Here is a 12722-nt window from a genome sequence, read left to right as displayed (position 1 = left end):
AACTGTAAAACTAGGTCACATTATTTGCTCTGGCCCTTAAAGAAATACACATCTTGTGGAACAATAATGAACCTTCAAATTTAAAGAGACCATTCAACACTTTCCCATACCTGTGCTAATGACAATATATTTCTTTCCTGAATAGATAGCTGAAAGCCAAGGAGTCCTTCAGGGGTGCAAGAGCCCAGGTATGAGTTCATAACTACTCAGAAACTGGTTTATTTCTCCCCTTCAACTTTCTCTCCCCCTCCCCCACATCATGCCTGTGCGAAATTATTGTGAATTTTGTTACAAGCCACCTCAGTCTCTGCCAAGCGGTAGCAAGGTTCCAGGGGTCTTGGCCCTTAACCAGAGTTTGTGTTCCTTTGGAATGAGACACGACAGAGGTGGCAGTGTCTCTAAGAAATGTGGTTTATTCATGCATATTTACATCTGAGTATTATGGAGATAGAGTTCATAGCATGTACACCTCAAGAGCAGCTTGTCCTTCCAGCAGCGCTGCATTGGATCCAGAGGCATCCTAAGCCCCATCCCTGTGTCTCTCTGTCTTTCATGCAGTTGTCCTTCAAGCCATGCATGGAGTTCTGCTCATTTCCTCCTTCCCAGCAACACTTGCAAGAAACTGCTCCTCCCCTTCCGTTTCCAGCATTCCCTTCCCCCGACAGTTGGTCGAATCGTTTTCCTCAGTAGATGTTTCATTCCATATTTTGCGCCAGAGCATTGAATTAGGGGCAGAGGAGAGTCCCGTCCACATATGCCCAGATAAAGCTTCTCTTTCAACGCCATATCCCATGTCTTCCTCATCATGTTCTGTGCAAAGTTTGAAGTCACTGAAGTTGGAGCTGTTTCTGCAGGTGTCAAACTTTGGTGTAGTTAGGTGTACACATGACTGCTGCTAATATGTGTCCTTTGCCCCTTTTGGAGATTCTACCACAGAGTCCCTTTGTGACGATGTTGTCTCTGTCTTCACGGTTCTCTGTGAAAAACTTCAGGCAGTTATCAGGTGAGTAATAGTTTCTGAATTTAAACTAAGCGTTTAGGTAGAATCACTCTATGGTATAGAATCAACTTAAACATTGAAGCATCTATTTCAGACTTCTGGTACTTCTTGCCTTTTTAAAGAAAAATGCTGTTCTGCACGTACAGAACAGCTAGAAAAATATATAGAGATAATGTCACAGAAAAATGCATTTTCCCCATTCCTCCACTCCCTCACTGGGCTACTTAATCCCATGTAGTGCTCTGCTGTTTCCATCAGCAATACAAAAATGGAAAATGGAAAAATTTTAATGCAATTTTTCTGTTGCAGAAACTCAGTAGCTTCAGACCTATGAATAAGGCCATTAGTAGGGATTAGTGACACACCTTTCTAGACTTGCTGATATTAGTTTTGAATTTATTACTCCATTATGGAGTTTTATTTTTTGTCTGTTGTCTACTTGTGTCCACCTGATGATTGACTTCAAAGACAGTAGGGAACAACAATTAGCTATCTTTCAAAAAAAATAATTGTTCCATTAAGCAGTTAACAGCAACTTAATCTTTTCATTTTGTGATAAGACAATGGTAATCCACCTTGAGTATTGCATGCCAGCGTGTAATTAGCACACATTTAAGTTAATTAGTCCTTGATGTGCTAGGCTGCGATATATGAACAGAATCATGGAAAAAATATTTGAGAAGTGAATTGGGTAACAATAGAGTAAGTCTGATCTATACTGCAAAAGTAGGCATTTCCCATTTCCCAGTAATTATCAGTACTAATGTGTCCTATATTAAGTTTAAGTAATTACTCGTACATCCAAATAACTGTAATTATTTGCATGTAGGATCTGTCTACTTTGTAATTGCAAGCAGTTTATTAGCAGTAGCTTTATTTATATCTATTGCATTTTGTGCTAATGGCACACATTCTTAATTACTGCAACAATCCTGTCAGTGAAGTAATTGTTAATACTGAACAGCAGTATGCGTTATATATTCTTATTATACTTGCGAAGTGCCCGTTATTATACTGATCAGTGAACCCTTCTACATTAAATATGTTTTGGAGTTTTTACTAAAATATTTTAATTTATTGCTTCAGTATTTTTTACCATGCTCATGTGATTATTATTTTTAAGAATTCTGCTTGATCATTGTGGGAAGTGATATATACATTTAATGTTTTCAACAGCCCTGAACATTTTCATGAGAAATTGAGATTTCTACTTAGGAGAAATTGATTCTGGATAATTGCATTCAGCTGCTTTCATGTCCGTTTTCTTTGCAGAGAATGTTTCTTTTGTAAATTTCCATGAAATAGGAAGAAAAAGTATTTGCTTTTTTATTTGCATTATTGCATCTAGTTGAAAAGAACAATAAACTGTATGACACTTTGCTTCCATTTGTCAGTGAGAATCAGCAGTTGCAACTTCTCTTCCTGGAATGCATTCTCTCGATGCTGAATAGTTCCTCTCCTAATATGCACCATCATAAAGGATTCACTGACCTCATATGGTAAGTAAATCTGCTTGGAACTTTTGGAGTGCAATTCTGTTCATGTAGTCCTGACTGGGTTCATGGCTTACTCCCTGTTAAAGGAAGATTACATTCTTCGAAACAAACTGGAGTTTCAGTCTTACATAAATGTGCTTAACCATACTGGAGCAAATATGAAATAGTTTTATGTCCAATCAGGACTGTAAGTCATTCAGAGTTGTAAACCCTTCAAGGACCCTCAAGTAGAAGAGGCTCTTCATGCGATACTACTGACCTTAAACTTATGGATGACTCTAAACTTGGATAAACGTGATGCACCAGAGAGGACGGTACTTTGTAGCACATAACTGCTTCTCCTCAATTATTGTTTAAATTCAAGAAGACTAAGCCCCCAAAGAGGGCTTTGGTAAATGAGAAATTGTCATGAGTATGTCATTCTCCATGATAAAAGTAACCTCCGGACCTCTTTGCCAGAGAGGCCCTTTCAAGCCTTTCCAATAATAATACTGTCTCCATTCCCAAGGGAATAGGTGCCCTCATTCATTCAACAGATGCTCATAATACTGCCTCTATATTAAAATTGTGTGTGTAGAATATAGACCGGGGTCATATGACACAGTAAGCTAAATGATTATTTGCTCCTCTGCTTTATTCAGTTGCACAGCGCTGAGCTAAGTCAAGGTTTGTGTGTCATACAAACCAGGATGTGTGGTTAAGCTCTCATCACACTAGCCATGAGCTACAGCTCTGTTTTAGATAAAACACTTAGCCAAACCTTGGCTTAGCTCATTGCTGAGTCAACATGTACACCTGGTCCTGCTAAGTTATAGTTTGGCCTACAGTGCCGTGCCCAATGTGCTCCCCTCCAGATGTTGTTTGACTCAAACCCCCATCAGCCCCAGCCAGCATTGCCTATAGTCAAGAATGATAGCCGTTCTAGTTCAGCAATAGTGGAGGGCACCATTTTGGCTACTCCTGATATTGTGAAGTTTGACTTCAAAAAGGTGTGCCGGTAAATATATAGTAGCTACATTTATATCTGTATACATATTATAATTCTATTTACATATGCCTCTTCCGTGGCGGCAGTGGTGGTGGTTCAATTTCTGTAGGCATTTTATGGGTGCTGAGTCCTTTACAATGATCTCATTTCTAAATATAACTGAGGTTTGTTGTCCAATGTGAGTACAGTGGTACCTCGGTTTAAGAACAGCCTTGTTTACGAACTATTCAGTATACAAACCCCGCAAAAGCGGAAGTTGTGTTCCGGTTAGTGAACTTTACTGTCAGGGGACTGCCATCGCAACGGGGCGGGGGAGGCAGGGGGATACAAAGAGAATCCTATGCTTCTGAGGAGCAGCCCCTCTTCGAGTGGTGGGAAAAGCCACACCTCCAGTGGAGCAGGAGAGGAAGGGGAAAGCCGAGCGAGGGCTCAAAGATGCTACTGAGAGCCGAAGCGCCTCACCTTTCCCGGCCGACCAGGAAACAGGCACGCCGTTTCCGTCACCCAGTTTGCGCAGAGGGGTGAAACTTAAGGAGGGGAGGCAGAGATTTGGGGTGTCTAAGTTCTTATGCTGGGGGGGGGACTGGAAGGGGCCACTCCCGGAATCTGCAAGTGACTAAGACGGACATGAACTTTGTGGTTCTGCACTGTAAATAGTTTGCACAAAATAAAAACCTGCAAAAGACAGGTCAGAGTCCTGCCTGCTTACTAATGAGTAACCACCTCACCACCTGACATTACCTTGGTGTACAAATGGAAGCTGAATGGTGGAAGGACACCGGTAGCGGGAGGCCTAATTAGGGAAAGTGTGCCTCGGTTTAAGAATGGTTTTGGTTTAAGAATAGACTTTGGGAATGGATTAAGTACCCTAAACCGAGGTACCACTATAGTGTGTTGATTCCTCCCCTTTTGCCACCTATTTGTTTGTCTGTTTCGCTCCCACGCTGCTTTTCTTTTTCAGGAAGCAGCTGTGCCCGGCTCTTGTAGTAATCTTGGGAAATCCAGTCCATGACAAAACCATCACCTCTGCTCACAGCAACATCTTCCACGAAGCTGATTCTCCTTCCTCAGGGGTCTCCGATCATGGCAGAGGGTCAGGTTGCTCTTCCAATGCGCCTGCCCTTAGCAGTCCTGCTGCCCGGACAATCTATTACATTGCAGCAGAACTTGTCCGATTGATGGGATCGGTGGAGTCCATGAAGCCGGTCCTGCAGTCTCTTTATCACCGAATGCTTCTGTACCCTCCACCTCAGCACAGAGTGGAGGCTATCAAGATCATGAAAGAGGTGAGCTAACTGCAAATACCATTTTGTTTGTACCCATCTCCACCCCATGGATTTCCTTTATTGACCCATCCACCCCCAGTTTCCTTTATTGACTGCAAAGAGTTCATATTCAAAAGCAATTCTGTATGTAGATTGTTTTCGTATGAATCAATAAATGCCGTGATAAAAGAAGCAGGGGAGGGACACAAACCCAACCGTGACATTTCAAAGTAAAACACAAGTAGTTAAAAAGTCTTCATTCTATGGACTCAAAAACTGACAGAATATGTGGAGTTAGATAGCTTATCAGAAAAAATAAAGATATTTTAGTGTTTTTTGGTTTCTGTGGAAGCCGCCCAGAGTGGCTGGGGAAACCCAGCCAGATGGGCGGGGTATAAATGATAAATTATTATTATTATTATTATTATTAAACCAAAGCAGGAATTTGTCTCAAAATGGGAAGTCTTTAAAATATATTTGAAAGATAACTACAGCAGTTTAAACTCTGTCACAGCATTTGAATCATTTCAGTAGTAGCTTCAAGAAAGATATGAGACCTAAGTTAAATTAATAATTAGTTATATCATAACAAAAGTGTGTATTGGCAACAAGTAATATACAGTTGAAGTAAGGAACAGATGGGAGGTCGGGTCTACAGTCAGAAGACCAATTTTTGCCTTATTGTTTTGTAAATAATATTTTGCTCATTATTATTTTCTTTTTCTGTTTTTCTTTTCTTTTCTTGGTGTATCAACAAAAAAATCAAATAAAAATTATATATAAAAAAGTCTTCATTCTAGAGCTGAATTCAGACAGTGAAGAACGGTAATCTGAGAGGACTCTCGGAGCAATTAGCTCCAAATTCCGGCACCAAAGTCTCTGGCCATCTGACCCCTGCCCCTCCCTCCAGTTTTGCAACATGTGAAGAAGAGATGCCAAGCAGGGCTACTCCAAACTGATCTCGAGGAATGGAGGTGTAGGGATGCTTTAGAGAGGTAGGCCAGGGCTGCTCTGTAACATTTAGGCCGTCAGTGTTGGCAAGCTAACACAGGTTTTATCTGCTTTCTGAAACCAACTTATGTTAATAAATTGATGGGTACATCCTGCATCCTTGAATTAATAAGCTCAATGCATCCTGGGGCAGATCAGCTTACTGAAGAAATAAGGTTTGTTCCAGCACCGTGCATTTGATCTGTGAAGAGTTTTTTATATTTCATACAAATTTAGATACTTGGCAGTCCTCGGCGGCTCTGCGATTTGGCAGGCCCCTGCTCTACTGAACCAGAATGCAGGAAAAGGTCGATTTCGAAAAGGAAGTCCCACCTGGATCTTCTCAAACTGTATGTTCTATTAGGTTTCCTTAAGCCAATAATCCTTTTTTTAAAATGCACGCTTTTCCAATTAAGAAAAAAAGAGAGAGTAAAGTGTGTATTGTTTTTATTTATTGTAGTATCTTGGACGGGATGAGTGAAGCTTGCGCGAAAGGTGGGATTGAAGCCTGCTATGCTTCAGTGTCCTGTGTCTGTGCCCTCCTTGGCACCCTGGATGATCTCAGTCAAGGGAAAGGCCTCGACGAGGAGCAGGTCCATCTGCTTCTCCGACGTATGGACGAGTTAAAGGACGGGGGCGAGACAAGCAGAGATTCCATGGAGATAAACGATGCCGATTTTAGGTGGCAAAGGCGCATCCTGTCATCAGAGCATACCCATACCCCCTGGGAAACTGGCAATGAAAAGAGTCCTGACATTAGTATTAGTGTCACCACAGATACTGGTCAGACAACCTTGGAAGGGGAAATGGGACAGACCACTCCAGAAGATCGTTCTGAAATTCGTAAAAATTCTCTCCAGTCACCGGCTGGACAAATGGGTAAAGAAATTCATTATAAAGACCCAGAATCAGAAACCATTGACCAGCCAGATGTTGTTCAACGGAGCCATACAGTTGTTTATCCAGATATAACTAATTTTCTTTCAGTTGACTGCAGGGCACGTTCTTGTGGATCCAGGTACAGTGAGAGCAATTTCAGTGTTGATGACCAAGATCTTTCTAGGACTGAATTTGATTCATGTGACCAATATTCCATGGCAGCAGAGAAAGATTCCGGAAGGTCAGATGTTTCAGACATAGGCTCAGACAATTGCTCGTTGGCTGATGAAGAGCAGACCCCAAGAGACTGTCCAGGTCACAAATCCTTACGAACTGCTGCCCTTTCCTTGAAACTGCTGAAGAACCAGGAAGCAGATCAGCACAGTGCCAGATTATTCGTCCAGTCCCTTGAAGCTCTTCTCCCTCGACTTATCGCTCTTTCTAAAGTGGAAGATGTTGATTTGGCCCTCCAGAACTTCGCTTCAACTTTTTGTTCAGGTTGGTGATCATTTTCTTCACAGCCAGTATTAAATGAACAATGCAGAGCATTGCTGATTTAGGGTCTTTGATATGTCAAATACTATTTTCATGTATGTTTGAGAGAATCTGCATTCTAATCCATTTGCAGCCCTGTGAATTAATTCTGGAGTTGATGCAAGGCACATCTGTGTGGCCTGGCTCCAATGTAACTATTTTTTTTCCTACAAAAGAATGAAAACGTATTTATTTAATTTATTCATTTCATAAGATTTTTGCACTGCTTGATTGTAGAAACTCTCAAAGTGGTTTACCCGAAAGATAAGGCAATTAAAGCAGGAAAAAATTACAACCTTATTTAAAATATACATAAGTTAAAATACTAAAACAGGTTAAAATCACCTCAGCTTTCTAAACATTTGGGTAGGCTTGTCTAAACAAGAATGTTTTTAGCAAATGTTGAAAAAAGTTCAGTAAAGGTGCCTACTTGATCTCAATAGGCAGCATGAAAAAGTTAAATATCAGAATCTGAACCCTTGTGGACTTCTTAGGAAAGATCTACAAACAAGGTACAAAATTCCAGTCTGCTGCTCATGGATTTTTCCAGCAAAATCCTTGTGGAATTTTCATTCTGACAGCAGTTTCCATTTGTATTCCTGCATTTTTGACAAATCAGCCTATTATAACCTGTTGTATTATATTACATGAAACTGTTCAGCAAGCACAGTTTTAACATAACATTTCAGTCACACCACATTATCCTGGTGTCAAGTTTATAAGCTGTGTATATGATGTACATAACAACAGGGTTACAGTAGTATATGGGGACTCTTTAATGCTAATCAATTTCCTGAGCAAATTATCCCGTAAGCCAGAGGTTCAAATGTTTTAGTACACTTGATTACTGGATGTTCATGTTTAGTTTTATTTAAGAAGCAAGCTGTTCTCCACATTACTAATAAGCTGCGCCCACTAATATGGTAAACTGCTTTTGTATGTAAAAGTGTGCCTTTATGATGTTTTGTGACCCTTCTTCCAATATATTCTGTAAAGGTTCTGTGCAAAGCAAGGTTCTATGTATAAAGGTTCTATGTACTGAAACCCAAACAAAATCCAATGCTTTATTTACTACACCAGTCTGTTTTAATGCATTGCTGACAGTGGCATCTACTTTCTTCATGGGAGTGGGTGGCACTGTGGTCTAAACCACTGAGCCCTTTGAGCTTGCCAATCTGAAGGTCAGCAGTTCGAATCCGTGTGATGGGGTGAACTCCTGCTGCTCTGTCCCTGCTTCTGCTAACCTAGCAGTTCGAAAGTATATCAGTGCAAGTAGATAAATGAGTACCGCTGCGGTGGGAAGGTAAATTGCATTTCCGTGCGCTCTGGCTTCTGTCACGGGGTTTCATTAACCAGAAGCAGTTTAGTCATGCTGACCATATGACCCGGAAAGCTGTCTGTGGACAAACGCCAGCTCCCTTGGCCTGAAAGCGAGGTGAGCACCGCAACCCCGTAGTCGCCTTTGACTGGACTTAACCATCTAGGGATCCTTTACCTTTACTTTGTTCAAAATAGGGCAGTCTCCACTGGGGCTGTGGAAGGCACCTTGGCTAGTGCAATAAAAGTTTCTGATCATGTAGTTACAGAAATGTGAGTTATAGGGCAGTAACTGGTAAATCGCCATATAAAAAGGAAGTGGCCTTGAATCTCTAAAGCAAGATTTCTCTTACAAGGCACTTGCTATAGCTCTCTGTTTTTTTGGTAGGTATGATGCACTCTCCAGGATTTGAAGGGAATGTTGCCTATAGCTTCCAGACACTGATGAATGCAGATAGTCTCTATATGGTCTCTCATTATACTCTCCTGCTCAACCTGAAGCTGTCGAATGCAGATTACTACCGAAAGAAGCCTGGCCAGTCCCCCGTGATCATGGTGAGTGGAATGCAGTGCTGGGTATGGTGAAGAACAACACACATTTGCATCTACCCTGACTTCTTATAGCTTGTTGGTCCGCAGCTCAGTGAATAAATATGAAGTACTCAGATTTGATGCAGGTTGAACCCAGGGGAGCATTAAATTGGAGCAACTGGGTCCAAAATCAGTTTTTGTCTGTTTTGTGGGTTTAAAGGGTAGGAGACTTCAGAAAGTAGAGAGGACAATATTTTACAAAAGTCATTCTTAAAAAAACACTGTGGGAAGGAAAAATGAAAATGTATAGTAACATTTGCCACCAGACTCAAGGGGAGTTTTGTCCCGTGGTTCTTTCACCATAGGGAGAAAAGTGCTTCCTGAACCTCATCATTCTCCACTTTGCACAAACTATAGTTTGCTGTGTTTGGACAAGAAGCTATGGTTTGCTAAGAACCAAAAGGAAGTTAGGGAAACATGGCGGGTGGGGGTGGGGAGAGAAGCCACCCCGAGGCTCATTTTTGCACATGTATATGACATCATGGTTTGGTGTCACATCTGAACTGCTGCATCAGAGAGAAAGACGGGTGGTTATTATGTGTGCCGATAGATGCATAATTTTATCTATGCTTGTCACCTTGGTTTTATGCTCCTGATCATATCTGTATGTTTCTAGAAGTCTCTGAGGAAAAGCAACATGCCCAGTAATGCAGTGGTAGCTGAATTGTGCTGTTCCATTCTGCAGAAGGAGTTTATGAAGCAGGTCCAATCCAGTGGAGTTTTGATGGTATTTTCTCAGGCTTGGGTCGAAGAGCTTTACCATCAAGTGCTGGAGAGAAATCTTCTTGGAGAGGCAGGATATTGGGGGAGCCCTGAAGAGCACAGCCTCCCACTCATCACCATGCTGACTGGTCAGTATGATTTGAATACCAGGGCAATATAGAATTAAATACACATCTTTGGCTAAATGCATTGAGTGTCCAGAATACCCCAGTCCCAGTCAGCATGGCCAGTAGTCAGGGTTTTGTATTATTATGATGGGAATTGTTGTATTATCATAATGATGCCAGGTGACTGACCAATGGGTTGTTCTGCCCACCTGTCTGTTAACCAACCAGTAGGGGTGGGGACTTAGAAAGATCTGACCCACCAGGCCAAAAAGGATACCCACACCTGATTTTTATAATGCCATTTATGGCTGCAATAACTTACATTTTGCAGTTGCTTTGTTTTAGTAGCTCAGTCTGACGTTACGGAGGCACCTCCATCCCTCACAACATGAAATAACTAGCATGTGTGAACAATACCACAGCCAGAGCTTTCTTATATCACTTGTAAAATGGCCTGTATCCAGTGGCAACAGCAAAGCTTCTGTCAGTGGAACAGGCTTGAAGGTAATTTTCCTTCTCACCTGTAGCCCGCCCCCCCCCCCTCTGCCCCATATCCTTCTTAAATCTGCTGTGGAGAGTTCCCACAATTCTCTGGAGCAGATTTAGAGTGGGGGAGGGGACCTCAGGAGGAAAGAAGAGCCGCTGAAAATGACTTCCCTTCCACTGTTAAAGGCTTTACTGTCAGTTGAGCAACACTGTTGGATCAATCTCATACTAGTGGAGACGTATCACACATTCCTCTGCAACTCACTTGAGGGAATTCATTGTCCCTTAGGTGTTTCCCCCCTTTATCCCATTGTAATTTCTTGTTGTTTTTCTTTGCAGACATTGATGGTTTGGGGAGCAGCACAATAGGTGGGCAGCTGATGGCCTCTGCATCCTCGCAGTCTCCTCTCACCCACACCCGGAAGCCAGATGATGCTGTTCTTGCAGGTAAAGGATCTGCATCAAGGGAACCATGAGCCACATTTGTAGTATTTCAGATACACCCCACCCCCCAATCACTTAACCTTCATATTTTTATGCTGGATGTGAGTTAGGCAAAGCTTCCTTCTCGGTTTCTGTATCTCTCATGCCTACGCACATGAACATATGCTGACCCAGGAACTGTGTTTTAAATAAATTATTATTTATTAATTTCATTTGACGCTTTTTACAAAAATAGCTGAAAGTGACTTACATAAAGTTAAAATGCAAAGATTCTATCACACACACACGCACACGCGCGCGCACACACACACACACACACACACACACACACATATTGGTGGTTTTTAAGCAAAAGTTGGATGGCCATCTATAATGGATGCTTTAGTTGAGATTCCTGCATAGCAGGTGCCAGGACTAGATTAGCCTCAGGATCACTTCCAGCTGTACAGTTCACTGATTCTGTGATCCAAAACCACCAAAGGATTCCTTTTCATATATCACATACTGGGAAGCAGGGCTCATTTGGGAGTGGAGCCCCACTCCTGTTTCAACTTAGGAGAGAATGATGGATTTTAAACTTTCGACCCAGCTCTCTCCAGTCATGATGAAAAGCATGTGTCTCCATACCACCTGTTAATTAAGGTGGGGGGGGGACCTGACATACTTCGTATTCTTATTATTTTAATTGATTACCCACCCTTCGCTCCAGGTCCCAGTGCAGGTCACAACTATTTAAAAACCATTTAAAACCTTACAGCTGTAACAAAAATTGCAACCACAAAATTGCAATTTTGTCCTGAAAGGTGTCAAAGGCTGGGATAAAGAGGTGCATAATGATGCTGTTTGCGTCATGTCGGTCTTGGCTCTGACTGATGCTTGTATTTCCCAAGACGCCCAATCAACCATTTGTTTCTCCTTTCTGCTGCTTCAGGTACTGCTTTTGCCCGATACCTGCTAATTGGTTGCTGGAAGAATTTGATTGACACTTTATCCACGCCTCTAACCGGCCGCATGGCAGGCAGCTCCAAAGGGTTAGCCTTCATTCTAGGAGCCGAAGGAGTCAAGGAGCAGAACCAGAAGGAGAAGGATGCCATCTGCATGAGTCTGGATGGACTGAGAAAGGCAGCTCGCCTTAGCTGTGCTTTAGGTATAATGCACTCATCAGCATAGGCCCCATTTCTAATTGAATTTGGGCAGGTAGATGTCATCCTTGCAACACCCAAATGTGGCAGCTTGAAAAACAGAAGCAAGCAGTCAGCTGGGTTCACTTCCCCCTATATATTTCTCCTTATATTGCCAGTGTTTCAGCTGGTATATATTTATACCCCGCCCATCTGGTTGGGTTTCCCCAGCCACTCTGGGCTGCTCCCAACAGAATATTAAAAACACTATAAAGCATCAAACATTAAAAACTTCCCTGAACAGGGCTGCCTACAGATGTCTTAAAGTCAGGTAGTTGTTTATTTCTTTGACATCTCATAGGAGGGTGTTCCACAGGGCAGGCGCCACTACTGAGAAGCCCCTCTGCCTGGTTCCATAACCTCACTTCTCACAGTGAGGGAACAGCCAGAAGGCCCTCGGAGCTGAACCTCAGTGCATAGCTGTCAACGTTTCCCATTTTTTAAGGGAAATTCCCTTATTCCGAATAGGATTCCTCGCAAGAAAAGGGAAAAGTTGACAGCTATGCCTCAGTGTCTGGGCTGAACGGTGGGGGTGGAGACGCTCCTTCAGGTATACTGGGCTGAGGCTGTTTAAGGCTTTAAAGGTCAGTGCCCACACTTTGAATTGTGCTCAGAAATGTGCTGGGAGCCAATGTAGGTCTTTCAGGACCAGTGTTATATGGTCTTGGCGGCCACTCCCAGTCACCAGTCTAGCTGCCACATATATGGCTAGTGGGAGGCA

General features: G+C 42.3%; 1 protein-coding gene across 2 annotated transcripts in view; it reads left to right on the top strand.

The window, feature by feature from the left end:
- The window catches only part of ARFGEF3 (ARFGEF family member 3), a 72330-nt gene that overhangs the window by 33283 nt on the left and 26325 nt on the right, over positions 1-12722 (top strand). Inside the window, exons 7-16 of one of the 2 annotated variants that reach the window (XM_082215870.1) lie at positions 146-188; positions 925-1003; positions 2395-2499; positions 4446-4770; positions 5977-6089; positions 6200-7116; positions 8858-9024; positions 9746-9911; positions 10716-10823; positions 11752-11967. In XM_082215870.1, coding sequence (XP_082071996.1) covers positions 146-188; positions 925-1003; positions 2395-2499; positions 4446-4770; positions 5977-6089; positions 6200-7116; positions 8858-9024; positions 9746-9911; positions 10716-10823; positions 11752-11967 — 2239 coding nt within the window. Of the gene's footprint in view, positions 1-145; positions 189-924; positions 1004-2394; positions 2500-4445; positions 4771-5976; positions 6090-6199; positions 7117-8857; positions 9025-9676; positions 9912-10715; positions 10824-11751; positions 11968-12722 lie in introns of both variants that reach the window. The other variant, XM_082215869.1, reaches the window with a different exon arrangement.

The sequence above is a fragment of the Podarcis vaucheri genome, assembly GCF_965113315.1.
Source record: "Podarcis vaucheri genome assembly, chromosome: 3".
Classification (NCBI taxonomy): Eukaryota; Metazoa; Chordata; class Lepidosauria; order Squamata; family Lacertidae; genus Podarcis; species Podarcis vaucheri.
The sequence above is the reverse complement of the archived record's forward strand: the minus strand, read 5'-3'. Positions and strand labels throughout refer to the sequence as shown.